Source organism: Babylonia areolata, chromosome 26 (genome assembly GCF_041734735.1).
Source record: "Babylonia areolata isolate BAREFJ2019XMU chromosome 26, ASM4173473v1, whole genome shotgun sequence".
Classification (NCBI taxonomy): domain Eukaryota; kingdom Metazoa; phylum Mollusca; class Gastropoda; order Neogastropoda; family Buccinidae; genus Babylonia; species Babylonia areolata.
The window spans coordinates 33190836-33205193 of NC_134901.1; the positions used below are offsets into that span (position 1 = coordinate 33190836).

A 14358-nucleotide genomic window follows, 5' to 3' on the forward strand; every position below is an offset into this window, starting at 1 on the left:
TATCAAGACCTAATTGGCTCACACTGCAGGGGGAGGAGGGGTGAGCACTATTAATAGTTTTGCCTACAGAAGACAGCTGTTTGATCAATGCCAGATTGCTTTTCTTAAACCATGCTGAACATGTAATTCACGACTTGCATGAAACTGTTCACCACATCCACCCTTCATCGCACACTCCCTTATTCCCTGCCCTGGGAGCCGAGCGTCTTAACCATTCTGCCACCTTCCTCTTTATACGCTACACCACACTGTCAACAAATGATGGCAAAATCTCTCTCTCTTTTTTTTTTTATAGTTGGAATACATTACTGTTAGTGTTTCCAGCCATAAAGGTAAGGTTGTGGTTCGTCGTCCGCCATTTTGACAGCACTGTGAGGGGGTTACTGACAATATCATACAGATATTTATCATACAAACTACAAAGTGTGATTGGCTGTTGCTCCTAATGGAAAATTGAAGAAGACATATCAATCAAGCTTTCCGACTAGTGACTATTCGGGCACATCAACTTTAAATCAGAACTGTGAAAAATCCTGAAATGATGCTAACATATATACTTTTTAAAATATATCTTTTAACATCACAGGCCAAATAGCAAAGCATTTTTTATGATATATATAATTATATATACATCATAGGGCACTGAAGCGATTAAGTTTTCATAAAATCGGTCATGCTGATAGGCTTTTTGTAGATTTCTCTTATTTTGTAAAACAATCACATTTGCAGTTTCAATATAAAATGTAGTCGTTACTGTTGTTGCTCTGCAGTTCAATCAAGCAGACGAACACTGTGATTTTTATTTTTTTTAATTAAAAACCCCCACCAAACTTGTACCAACCCATTGCTTGCATATTGTGAAAGAACATTGTCATAAATGACATAACTAAATGTTATTTTGCAAAGCCAAAACACTTACTTATGCTGACTGCTCTGGATAGTGAACATTCACATAATGGCACAAGCAATACAAAGGGAACAAGTAGGAACAAAAGTAGAGCTAAAAGACAGCAGATATACAGTGTAACTGTCACTTACATTCGTCTAAAAGTAATACCATTGTTTTAGATAAGCACTTTCTTCTGTGCAAAAAAAGAGAGCTATAATTTCATAATTTGTACTATAATGTGCAGACTTGTTTAATTCCACTTTTGTGTATATACAGGAAGAAGATTAAATGCACTTACCGATGATGCTATCTGTGCAAGTACATGTTATTAACATTGTTAAGTTGGGTTGTGGAAACACAAACATAACCTGAAAATGAAATATGACAGCTTACCCAGTTGAGTGCCTATAACTCAGTATAAGACATCAGGTGACATCCTGCAAAAAGTGTTGCCTAAGTACCTATAAGACATCCACTAACATCCTGCATGTACTTTGATTTTTCCTTCATCGGATTCTGTTAAAATGAACATAAACAGACTCTGAATGGTTCGTCTAATGTGTCTGGATTATGAACATACCATTTAAGTGAGTATTTGTCAGGTGGAAGACCCCTTTTCTTCTCTCAATAACGATTTGGAGCATCCATGTAAAGAGGGTTTGCCTCACATGCCAAAAAGGTGTTAGACACTTTGTCGAGTAAAGACCACTAGTGGTCCCAATCAGTGGATTTACACAACTTTACAAGCTGTGCTAATGATTATGTAGCAGTATAACAATGGGAGATGAATCCTTCTTGTCTTACTACAAATTATAAACTTTATGCTTGAACTAAAAGGTGGTGACAACGACAGTGACCAAACTGCCAATAACATCTGACTCTTTCTTCAGTCCATCTATCCATTCAGACATCATTTCTGAACGAGTGACCATGACTGACAGTGGAGGCGTGGTACACATAATTTGAGAAGAGGGGGAAGACAGATTGAGGAGTGGTGTAAGACAATAGGTTTACTTGAATGCCAGATAAAGGGCTTGGTAAGTGGGTGTTGCCCAGCTGTCACATAACTGTATGTCACATAACTGTATGTTCATAGTGATCAAGTGGCAGGACTGGCAGCAGCCAGTAATCGGAAATGAAATGAAATTATGGTGCTTAGAGCCTCGCCGACCACTAAGGCCATCTCAAGGCTATCGCCGCGTCAATAACTACTACAAGGATAAAAAAAACAACCAATTAAAACGAGTCACCACTTCAAACTTTCCACTCCAAAGTTAAAAGAAAACTTCCATAGTTTAAAACCTTCAAATCTGGTTAAAAAGGTTCACTTCTTTTAAGAAGTCCATCAGCGCCCACGGAGGGACATCACGAAACAAAGTCTTCAAAGAAACCGCCATGTAATGTCTGCGTCTAACGTCATGCAGATCCCAACAATCAAGGAGCACGTGTTTCACGGTGAGAGGCTCGTCACAGGGAATGCATCGAGGGGCCTCTTCCCCCTTCAACAAGTAAGAATGAGTAAAAAAAAGTGTGCCCCGTGCGCAGTCTGCACAGCACAGACTCCTCCTTTCTGTTCTTCACCCCCGAAGGGAGGGTCTCTTTTAGGTCCGGACGGATCTGGAAGAGCTTGTTGTCCGTCTGGGTGTTCCACTCCTCTTGCCATAAATCCTTAACGTAGGTGTTCACCTTCTGCTTCATGTCTGTATATGGCACAAAGGATCTGGACAATTCTTTCTTTCAGCATTCCTGGCCAGCAGGTCCGCCCTTTCGTTACCACGAATGCCAACATGTCCAGGAACCCAGGCCAACACAACCTCGTATCCTTTCTTCGTTGCAAGAGTAAAAGTTTCATAAAATTCCAGCAGTTTGGGATGAGTGATATTCCTGCAGGCTATCGCCTCCAGGGCTGACAAGGAGTCGGAAAAGATCATGAATCTCTTTTGTTTCGAAGAGAGAACCATTTTTACCGCCAGAACCAGTGCGGTCAGTTCTGCAGTGTACACCGAGCTGTCAGACAGGATGTGTTCCGTTGAGGGCCGGTCAGGAAAGGCGGGACAGAACGCAGATGCGGCGACTCCGTCCTCTGACTTGGAACCGTCAGTGAAGATGCTTTGAAAAGTGGGGAATTTGTGGCACAGTTCCGAAAAGTAAGTTCTGTAGGCCAGGGAACTGGTGGTGTCCTTACGGTACGAGGCCAGATCGAATCGGACCTCAGGTGTTGTAAAGGTCCACGGAGGGCTGTCAGGGAACTTAGAGAAATCCGAGATGCCACCGACATCCAGATCGGCCTTTTCTAAGTGCGGCTGAATGCGGAGTCCAAGAGGAGGTATGCAGTTTGGGTTGTCTGTAAATTTCTTATCGAAAGGGTTGTTGAATACAGCGTCGTAAGCAGGGTTTGTAGGTTCAGAGAACAATTTCAAATAATAATTCAGGGTCAGCTTCAGTCTGCGGTTGGAAAGAGGCGGTTCCCCCGCCTCTGCGTACAGGCTGTGCACAGGGGTGGTGCGGAAAGCACCTAAGCTGAGACGGAGCCCTTGGTGGTGTACAGGGTCCAACAGTTTCAGGTAGGACGGTCTGGCCGAGCCGTATACAACACTTCCATAATCCAGTTTGGACTGGACCAGGGCTATGTAGAGGTGCAAGAGAGTTCTCTTATCAGCACCCCAGTTCGTGTGTGCCACAACTCGGATGATGTTCAGGGCTTTTAGGCAAGATATTTTCAGCTGTTTAATATGGCTGAGGAAGTTCAGCTTCTGATCAAAGATGACCCCCAAAAATCTGGCTTCCTTGACCGCCGGGATGGTGGATGTTCCCAGACAGATTTCAGGGTCCGGATAGAACTGGCCAAATTTATGAAAATGGATGCATTCAGTTTTGGAGGACGAAAATGTGAAGCCATTCTCCTCTGCCCAACATTGGATTTTGTTGACGCAGAGCTGAAGCCGTCGCTGGATGCTGGCGTATGTGCTGCCGGTTGCATATAAGGCAAAATCATCCACGAACAGCGAGCTGTCCGATCCTTTCTGAACGGACTGAACGATGTCATTAATTTTGATGCTGAAAAGAGCCGGCGACAGGATGCTCCCTTGCGGGACACCCACCTCCTGCTCGTGAATGTCGGACAGGGTGGTGCCGAGTCTCACCTGGAATTGTCTGTCTTGTAAAAAATTGTGGATGAACTGAGGCAGGTGTCCCCGGAAGCCGAGCTTGTGCAAGTCTGAGAGAATACCAAACTTCCACGTGGTATCGTAAGCTTTCTCCAAGTCAAAAAATATGGCCACCACATGTTGTTTGTTCACGAAAGCATTTCTTACAGTGGTTTCCAGACAAACCAGATGGTCAACGGTAGAGCGATGCTTGCGGAAACCGCACTGTTCTTTCGCCAGAAGGCCGTCGGTCTCTAGTTTCCACATCAGTCTACCGTTGACCATCTTCTCCATCAGTTTGCAGATGCAGCTGGTCAGTGCAATTGAGCGGTAGTTGGAGGGGTTCGAGGGGTCTTTTCCCGGTTTCGGCAGTGGGATTATGAGGGCTTTCCGCCAGGAGGGTGGAAAGAAGCCTGTGACCCAGATGTGGTTATAAACTTTAAGCAGGGTGTCCAGACAGGTTTGGGGAAGGTGCTTTAGGAGTTTATAATGGACCTCGTCCATTCCTGGACAGGAATCCATACAGGTCTGAAGGGCAGATTTAAGTTCATTCATTGTGAAAGGAAGGTTGTAATTCTCTGTGTTGTCGGAAAAGAAGTTACATGGTGTTTTTTCTGACAGGTTTTTGGTTTTAAGAAACCGAGCAGATTTGTTAGCAGATCTCGAGTTCTGTTCTATTGTGGAGGCAAGCAAATTGGCAACTGCTTTCTTCTCTGTGACCAGAGCGTCTGAAAGTTTAAGATGGTGAAAGGTCGGGCATACGTTTTTGCCCTTAATTCTTTTTAAAACCCTCCACACTTTCTTCTTGGGTGTGTTGGAGGTTAAGGAAGAGCAAAAATCTCTCCATGACTTCCTCTGGCTCTTTTTAAAAACATACCTGGCTTTCGCCCTCAGCTGTTGATGGATTCGAACGCTATCGGTCTCCGGTCTCCGAAAGACGCGTCGCTGCGCTCTCTTCCGAGACTTGCGGGCCTCCCGACATTCCGCGTTGAACCAGGGCGTTCTAGGGACCTGAGGCTTGGAGGTAGACGATGGGACTGCTGCTTTTGCGCAATCTAAAACGATCCGAGTCAGAGTGTCAGCAGGGTCCTTGCTTTTCAATACTGTTTCTTCCTGCAGCTCCGCTCTTATCTTCCTGGTAAAAAAACTCCAGTCTGCTTTGTCGTAATACAGGCGGTCAGGCAGAGAGTCACCTTCTCCATCTGTGGGGCGGAGGACGACAGGAAAGTGGTCACTCCCGTGCAGATCGTCGTGCACTTTCCACTCGTAGTCCAGGACCAACAATGGATCGCAGACCGACAGATCTAAACACGAGAGCTTTCCAGAGGACAGATGCAGGTAAGTGGGAGACTTGTCGTTAAGACAGCACAAGTCCATGTCGGAAAGAAGGTTTTCCAAGAGAAGACCTCGGGCTGATGTCATCTCACTTCCCCAGAGCGGGGAGTGTCCATTGAAGTCGCCCAACAGTAAAAACGGACGTGGGAGCTGGTCGACCAGGTTCATGAGGTCCTGCCTCAGAACACGGACTGAAGGAGGAAGGTAGAGCAGACAGTGATGGTTTTCTCAAGCGTGACTCTGACTGCCACTGCCTGTAAAGGGGTGCTTAAAAGAACTGTACTGTATAAAAGGGACTTGCGAATAAAAAGAGCGACACCTCCCGTCAATCCCTCTTGCTTCGGTTGAGCGGGTTTAAAAACGGAGTTAAAACCAGAGAGAGATAAAACCTTGCCATCTCTTTGCAGAGTCTCCTGCAGCGCCAGCACTGAAGGTTTCAAAGCACGACAAAGCAGCTGGAGTTCCTGAAAATTGGCGTGGAACCCCCGGATGTTCCAGTGGATCACTGCCATTAAAAAAGGTTAAAAAAAATAAAGCAGCAGCCTATTCCATCGCTACCCCCTGCTCCTCTGCTTGCGGTGGCTCAAGGTCGGCCAGGATGGAGTATTTATTTTTCGAAATAAATTTTTCAGATTCCGACCGAGTCGGAATATCCACCACCTCGGCCCTTCCCGATCCCGCAACCCTCCCCTCCTTGAGTTTTGGAGGTACGGGGGGTTTCCGGCCACTTCCGCCAGCCCGAGGGCCAGGCAGACGAGAGGCGGGGCGAGGGGTACCGGGGGGTGGGGTGGGGCGGGAGGCAGACAATGTGCCTCCGCCCGAGGCTTTTCTCTCCCGCCCAGCAGCCCCTGAGGACTGCCGCACAGGATGGGAAGGGGTGGACACGGCGTCTCCACCCAAGGCCAACGGTTCTAACAAGGCGGTTAAGTCGTCCGTCTGCGTTCCTGTGGACGTCGTCTGGACCGCGACGTCCACCATCCTGGGTCTGACGACAGAGGCGTACGACGCCTGAGGCGACGCGGCTTCCACCTGTTTCCTTGCCTCAAAGAAGGAAATTTTCTTTTCTGTCTTGACTTTCTGGATTTGTTTTTCTTTTTTCCAGGCGGGGCAGTCTTTCGGTGAGGACGGGTGGCCACCTCCGCAGTTCGCACACCAGGCTGGATTGACGCAATCGCCCTGGTGCGCCGCCTTCAAACAGGTGCCACACGCCTCTTCCTCCTTACATCGGTCTCTTACGTGTCCGAATTTCTGGCACTTAAAGCATCTCAGAGGGGACGGCACGTACAGGCTTACATTAACTAGCAGGTATCCGACCCGAATGTCCTTGGGGACATCCGGGCAGCAGAAGGTGAGGAAGAAAGTGTTGGTCGGGACTCTGTCCGACCCCTTCCTCACCGTCACCCTGTACACGTCGGTCACTCCCTGAGAGGACAGCTCGCTCTTGATCTCGGCCTCAGACACACCTTTCAACTCCGGGCATCTGATAACTCCCTTTGAGCAGTTGAGACCTTTGTGAGGGGAAACCTTCACCGCCCTATCCACGAAAGTGGTCGCCTTGAGGAGGAGCTGTGTCTGCCTTCTGGACTCTGTCTGCACTAAAAACGCTCCGCTCCTCAGTCTCTTGATGGACTTTAGCGGTCCTGCCAGACACTGAAAGCCCTTCTGGACAGCAAAGGGGCTGAGAGCCGACAAGGGCTTGTCGTCATCAGCGCCCTCCATCACAAGCCACGATGGCCAAAAACCAGAGGTCTCAACGACCTCCGAGTCGGAGTCTGAGTCGTCCGTTCCTTCTCGTCGTCTTTTGCCAGAGTTAGGGGGGTGTAGTTTTTTGGAAGTCATGTTGAAAAAAATGTGAATTCATCCCTCCCTTACCCACCCACCATGGGGTCCAACTTAGGGGCCAGGGTCAAGGGAACACCAGATTGACCCCTTCCAGGTTTCGGGAGGGATATACGACCAACAGTCCAGCTCCAATATGTTCCCCCCCGATCATGCCCAGCTCCTGGGGACAGAGAACCGAGCACTACGGGGGTTACCTTCGTCAGCCACTAAACTGCCAGTCTTGACCCAGCCCCACGAAGGGGTAGCCGATTGACACACATGGGCCAATGTGTGCCGCCTGTCTTAGGAGAGGTCCGAGCCAAAGGGATGTGTTGAGAGCAGCGTACTCTCTCAATCCCCAGGATCTCATTCCCCTCCATGACAGGTCGCGCCGCACGGCAAACACGGCGGGCCTAAAGAAGGCCGCAGAGAAAAAAAGAATGTGGAAAAGAAGGCTTGATGGGGAGCTGAGGACAGAAAAGAGGCAGTAAAAAGAAGAATAGAGAACAGCGAAAGGGACAGTGGGTCACGTTTAGTTTGGGCCTCACTCACGACCTGTTCGGCATGGGAAGCCCTATCAGGGGCATCAGTACAAAACCACCACTTATTCAGCCCTGACACTGTGACACTGACAGCTATGATGGCTATGTAGGCTGTCAATTAAGACCTGGGATCAGAGCACCAAACCCCAAGAAGCACTGATGCCCCCGCCGACATAGCTCGCTCGATCACTGGCCACTAAGCCTCCCGACCACGACAAGGTAGTGACCCTCCCGGGAGTGGGTCAGGAGAACACCAGCCTGACCCCCTCCAGGTTTCGGGAGGAGCCAGTAATCCACGATCTTCTTAAAACACAGGGTTGACAGATGACAGACGGGAATCACATTTTTACATTTTCACGCTTTTTGCCCCTGATCAGTTGACCAAATTATTTATAGAGGAGAGAAAGTGGATGCACAGCAGACACTTGTCGGATCAGTAATAACCAGGAGGGACCATCACCAAAGCGCTCTCACCTCCTGAATGTTCTTAGGTGTGAGAAAAACTTGACGGCTCACTTTCTGAGAACATAAAGGAAATTTTCTATCTAAAATTACGTTTAAATAACATACTTACCGTGACCCAACTAGTGCAGACTTGGGTAGGGACCTTGTCCTCGGCGCAGGCCCTCTCCGCACTCTGGCACACCCGCGGCATGCTCAACGGCATCAGCCCTACACCTTCAGGCATAGCAACATTACCTCCTTCGGACCGCACCCGCGCCAGTCCACACCGTCAAACGCCAGAGCACAACCCAGGCCACAACCCAGGGGTCAGCCTAGGCCGTACAGGCTAGTTCGGTCACGGTTAAGTATGTGTAATTAAATCATAATTATTTTTTTATCTTGACTGAACCCATGTATGTGTTTGCTGGGACAGTTATTGTTATCATAAACTCATAAGCCATTTTATAATTATACTCTTTTACAGGTATCATCAGACATATATAGTAAGCTATTTCCAGATAAATTTTGCTTGTTCTCTTTCTGGGTGTCATTCTGTGGAGGTGGAAATCAGACTTTTTAATGCATAAAAATGATTGTCTTCATTTTGAAATGCCTGAATAATAATCATCTAGAGCAGCTGGCTACGATAACAGTAGTTCAAATCACACTCACAGCACATGCTGTGAAGCAGATGACAGTTTTACTACAGTGACGGTGTCCAACCATTGACCTGTTGAGGTAACTCATGTGGCGTAACACTATTCAAATTTGAATTTGAAAAAAAAAGCTGTTAGGCATCCAGCATACAGCCAGCCACTTTCCGATGTGCCGCTCTCAAGCACACATCAAGTGTCGCACACCACCAGCTGCCTAACATTCTACTGCACTGTCTTTTTATCTTCTTCTTTTCCTAATTCACTAGTGTAAAATAAAACAACAGAAAACCCCTTTGTGACTGGCCTCAATATGTCCTTGGCCCTTCCACTCTTTTAATCCTGTCTAATTTCAGTAATTCATTTATTCTTTTGTAACCCCTTTATAATATATTACTCAGTTTATGGTTGGTTACAAAATTGGCGTCGCCCACAAGATTTTAATCCATGACAGGATATAATCCAAGATAGATCCAAAAATATTTATATTCCTTTTAATATTTTAGTTACTAAATCCTATTATCAAAATTAATAAATTAAACAACCCTTACCATTCACTTGATCCATTACATAGATACAAAATTATTGGAGAAAAAACCTGAATTTAAAATCCACATTGTTTTCATTTTCGTTTACAAAAATGTTTACTTTTGATATGTATCTCCTATAGTTTATGTGCTAGAATTAAAATAAGATTATTACCCCTGAATCTTCAAAATTCCCAGGCAAGTGGAGATAACTTTTTCTTCTTAATACAAAATTCTCTGGCACTGAACTGGTTAAGTGATGAAACAAAAATGGGACTGCATGTAAAAGTGCAATTTTAGGTATTTGATCAGATCTCGATTTTACTTGAAAGGACCAACTCACCAAATTTTGCATAACATCAATGAGGTAAACATGTAAGCCCCCAAACATTTAAGAAATATTTCATATCCAAACTCTCCAAATGCTCAGGTACAACTATTCTGAATACTCACTTTATCTTTCTCGACTTTAGGCAGCTTATTTCGTCGGAATGCTCCACACTAGATGTTCTACTATACATCAAAGACATCAAACATAGAGTCTGGTGGGATGGTTAAAAGCTAAACTGACACTGTAGTCTGCCGCAGTTCACAACACGCAAGCAACTATGCCTTTGCTTTAACATTCCTCGTTATGTTTCCTGGCTCGCAACAAGTTTTGACTTTTTTGTGTGTGTGTTCTTCTTCTTCTTCCTGTTAGGAGTCCATCGTCATCACGTTGACCATTCTGACACCATAATGGGGAGGAGCGCAGCAGCATGACCCACCTTCCTAGGTGATGGGATGGAGGGGGTAGAAAGATGGTGGGCCCAGGGGTGGGTGGGCGGGGGTGGGGGGGAAGCCATCATCTGTTTCAGGCATCAGGACCAGGCCTTTCCGGCTACCAAAGCAGCCCCCGGGGTCAAGCCCCGACCGGCAGAGCCCTAGTCCCTCACTTGACACTTTGGATGATGGCGGGACAGGGCTTTTACTAAGACATTCGGGTCATCCTTGAGGCAAAAGCCTCAAGGGAAGGGGCGGTGACAGTAGCTACTGGTAGTGAGTTCCACTCTCTGACGATATATGGCAGGAATGAGAATTTCCGGTAGTCAGTGCGGCATGATGGTATTCTGTACGCCTGGTTGTGGCCTCTCCCTCTTCTGTTCTTTGGTATGAGGTTGTTTGTCTTGACTTTGGCCACGTTGTGACGGATTTTGTAGAGCATGTTGAGTCTAGCTGATTTCCTTCACTGTTGTAGTTTGGGCCACTTTAGTTGTTCCAGCATATTTTCAACACTTGAGGTGTTTCTGTGTCGGTTTAGGATGAATCTCGCCGCTCTGTGTTGTACTGCCTCGAGCTTGCTGATGTCTTTTTGGTGGGGGTCTCATACAGTGGAGGCGTACTCGAGGATGGGCCTGACGAGGGACTTGTAGGCTCTTTCTTTGATGGTGGTGGAGCCGATCTTCAGGTTCCTATGAAGGAAACCCAGTGTGCAGTTGGCCTTTGCAGCTATGGCATCGGTATGTGCATCCCAGCTGCTGTTGCTCTGTACCATCAATCCGAGGTACTTCGTGGAGCTGACTGTCTCCAATGTGTGGCCGTGCAGGGTGTAGGAGCTCTCCCTCACTGTTCTACATTGCGTCATGTTGAGGATGTTGCACTTCTTCGGGTGAAACGACGTGTCCCACTGGCTCTCCCAGTCTTCCAGTCGGTGCAAGTCCTCCTGTAGGATGCCCTGATCCTCGGATGATGCGATGTTTCTGTGGAGAAGAGTGTCATCTGCAAAAAGGTGACTGTCCGATTCCACCTTTTCAGGAAGGTCGTTTATGTACGTGAGGAACAGGGATGGCCCGACGACTGAGCCCTGCGGTACTCCGGACTTCACCGGGATGAAGTCTGACGATGCACCGTCCACCACCACAGCCTGTCGACGATCTTGGAGTAGGCTTCTAAGCCATGTATTCAGCTGGCCTCTGACACCGTAGTGCTTCAGTTTATGACAGAGGAGGCTGTGATTCACTTTGTCGAATGCCTTCTCAAAGTCCATTACGACCATGTCACTTTGAAGGCCTCTTTCCATGGTCTCCGTCATCTGCTCACTGAACTCGAGGAGCTGTGTTTCGCAGGAGCGATGCTTGCGGAATCCGTGTTGGCGAGGGCTCAGGATCTGGTTTGTCTCTAGGTGCTTCATCAGGTGGCTCACCACAATGTGCTCCATCACTTTGCACGGGACGCTGGTCAGCGAAACAGGCCTATAGTTACTGGGCTCATAGTGTTCCCCTTTCTTGAAGACGGGTGTCACTATGGTTTCTCTCCAGTCCCTCAGCACTGTACTCTGATATAGTGAGGTTGCGTAGATGATGGTGAGGACTGGGGCTAACTCTCCTGACAGTTCCTTCAGCACACGTGGTGGGATGTTGTCGGACCCCGATGCTTTGCCTGGGTTTAGGTTTGCAAGTAGGGTTTTTACTCCTTGTTCTGAAATAGTGATGTCACTAATGGTCGGGTAGTGGGAGGCTTCACGTGTCATGGAACACTTCTTGTAGAACTCCTCCTCTGTGTAGGTCTTGCCATCACTGAGGGCCTGGTTAAACTAGGCATTCAATGCTTGTGCCTACTCCTTGGAGTCGGTTATTAGGCGTCCATTGACCTTGAGTGGGGGGATTCCAGTCTGTGACGACCTCTGGTGGTTGACATATGTCCAAAAACGCTTGGACGACTCGGTTTTTGTGCTCTCCTCTTCTCGCTGTTCAAAGAGTTGGCTGACATAGTTCCAGTGTGCTCTTCTGAGCTTTCTCTGCACCTCTCTTCTAAGGGCATGCATCTGTGTTCTTTGGTCTTCAGAGCCGTTCTTCTTCATCTTCTTGTACACCTTGTCTCTTTTCCGTATGAGACGTCTCAGGTCAGTATTCAACCATGGGGTCTTCAGTTTTGGTTTCGACAGTTCATGAGGAATATTGGTCTTGATGCTGGAATGTATGCTGTCCTTGAAAGTGGTCCAAATTTCCTCTACCAGGGTGTCTGTGTCTGCCTCCAGCAGCTTTGTGTGAAGGTCACTCATGTCACTCCTCATGCCGTCCCAGTTGGCTTTCTGGTACAGAGGGATTTGCCTCTGGGGTTGACGTCCCAATGTCACTTTTGTCTGGAACTAACAAAATACAATGTCGTGATCTGACAGGCCGGGTATCACATTTACTCTTGGAATCAAGTGGGGGGAGTTTGTCAGTACCAGGTCAAGGGTGTTCTCCAGGTGTGTTGGCTCTTGAACAACTTGCTCCATGCCCACATCATTCAGGAGATCTGCAAAGTGTGTGTGGAGCTCAACATACTTGGTGCCTTTTTTTCAATGTCATACTACTCCACTCCCAGCCTGGGAAGTTGAAATCCCCTGCAATGAGAATGTTTGCCTTAGTGTGTCTGGCGCGCCTCAGTGATACTTCAAAGTGCTGAAGACTCTCTGCATCCCCTTTATCTGGTCGGTAGTATGCACCCACATATAGGGTCTTTCTCTCGTTTGTGTGGATCTTGATCCAAGCTATCTCACACTTTGTTTCCACCTCCGGTGCTCAGGCACTCTTCAGTGATTCCCTGACTGCCACCAACACACCTCCACCCTCTCTGTTTCTGTCTTTTCTATAAAGTCTATACTGGTCAGGAAAAACTTCACTGTCCTTTACATCACCGTCCAACCAGGTTTCTGTTCCGATTACGATGTCGGGTTTCGTACTTTCGATGAGATTGAGGATCTCAGCTCGTTTGCCAACTGTGGAGTGAAAGTTAATATTTAACACACTCAGGGGTCTGTGTTTTTGCTTATCTTGCCTACTTGCCCGTGTGGGTGTGGAAACATGCATCGGTTTGAACTAAGAACTCGCATGTGGGACAGACAGCGTGGTATCTGACAGTGAATTCCATTCTGAGTGCTCAACTCCAAACAGGTCATAAGCAGTGGTGCTGTAGTTTGGTTTCCCGCAGAGGATGCAGTGCCATGATACCTCACTCGAATTCAAACGGCTGTACGATTTGGTGCCAATATTCTCACATGAAGCGTGAAACCAGTGTCCACACGACTCACACGCAACTCCCCTTTGGTCCCATCTAACCTCCAAGTCACAAGTTCCACATGGGTAATGTGAAGATTCATTGGTTTGATCACTGATCTCGGGACTGTTCTGTGTTCTGTGAAGTTTGGGATGAAGTGACACTCATGGTGATGCCTTCCCTGAATGCTAGTTGGTGTGGCAGTGTACAGTGTACAAGCACTATTAGAGCTAGAAGCACTGGTATTGGTTTTGTGGGGCTACAATATATTGTCAAGGGTATCAGGCATGACTGGGGCGATGTAAAATTTCTGAATTCTCTGTATATAGTACTTTAGCACTGCGTACAGACTGGTCAGGAGCTGTGAAGTATGACGATCGCAAAACTAAAATAGCTCCCTCTCTGGCCTTAGTTCCTGCCTCTTCTGCTCTGGTTGTTCATGTTGGCGATTTTGTTGCTGTGGAGCATCTCATCTCATCTCATCTATCCCTTGACCAGTGGGTGGGTCGTTGGGGCACCATGGATGACTGCCTGGTCAGCTCGCGCCACCTGCCTCGGTCCTCAGCGGCCCTTTGAGTTGTGGCAAATGGCAGGCCCGTCCACTCTTTGATGTTGTCCTCCCACCGCTTTCTCTGTCTGCCTCTCTTCCTCCTTCCTTGTACGGTACCCTGCAGGATGGTCTTGGCTAGGCCGTCTGATCGTATGACGTGTCCATACCAGCGGAGCTTGCGTTCCTTCACTGTGGTTAGCAGGTCTTTGAATGGGCCAATGGCGTTTTGGACTCTTCTTTTGACTTCCTCATTTGTGATGTGGTCTTTGTATGTAATGTTCAGGATCTTGCGGAAGCATCTCATTTCCAGGGCCTGGATTCTTCTCTGGAGTTCTGCAGTGAGGGTCCAGGATTCGCAAGCGTATAGAAATATTGAGAAGATGAGGGAGCGCATTAGTCTGATTTTGGACGAGAGGGAGATCTTTTTGTCC

General features: G+C 47.5%; 2 protein-coding genes across 3 annotated transcripts in view; one reads left to right on the forward strand and one right to left on the reverse strand.

The window, feature by feature from the left end:
• Positions 1–14358, reverse strand: part of LOC143300448 (RNA-binding protein NOB1-like) — a 46459-nt gene that overhangs the window by 27279 nt on the left and 4822 nt on the right. The window contains exon 2 of one of the 2 annotated variants that reach the window (XM_076614127.1): positions 8308–8411. The exons of the other annotated variant lie outside the window; for it this stretch is intronic. Coding sequence (XP_076470242.1) covers positions 8308–8400 — 93 coding nt within the window. The 5' untranslated portion in view covers positions 8401–8411. The remainder of the gene's footprint in view (positions 1–8307; positions 8412–14358) is intronic. 2 annotated transcript variants of the gene reach the window in all.
• The window catches only part of LOC143300447 (E3 ubiquitin-protein ligase Su(dx)-like), a 96846-nt gene that overhangs the window by 2234 nt on the left and 80254 nt on the right, over positions 1–14358 (forward strand). The gene's annotated exons all lie outside the window — the stretch shown is intronic.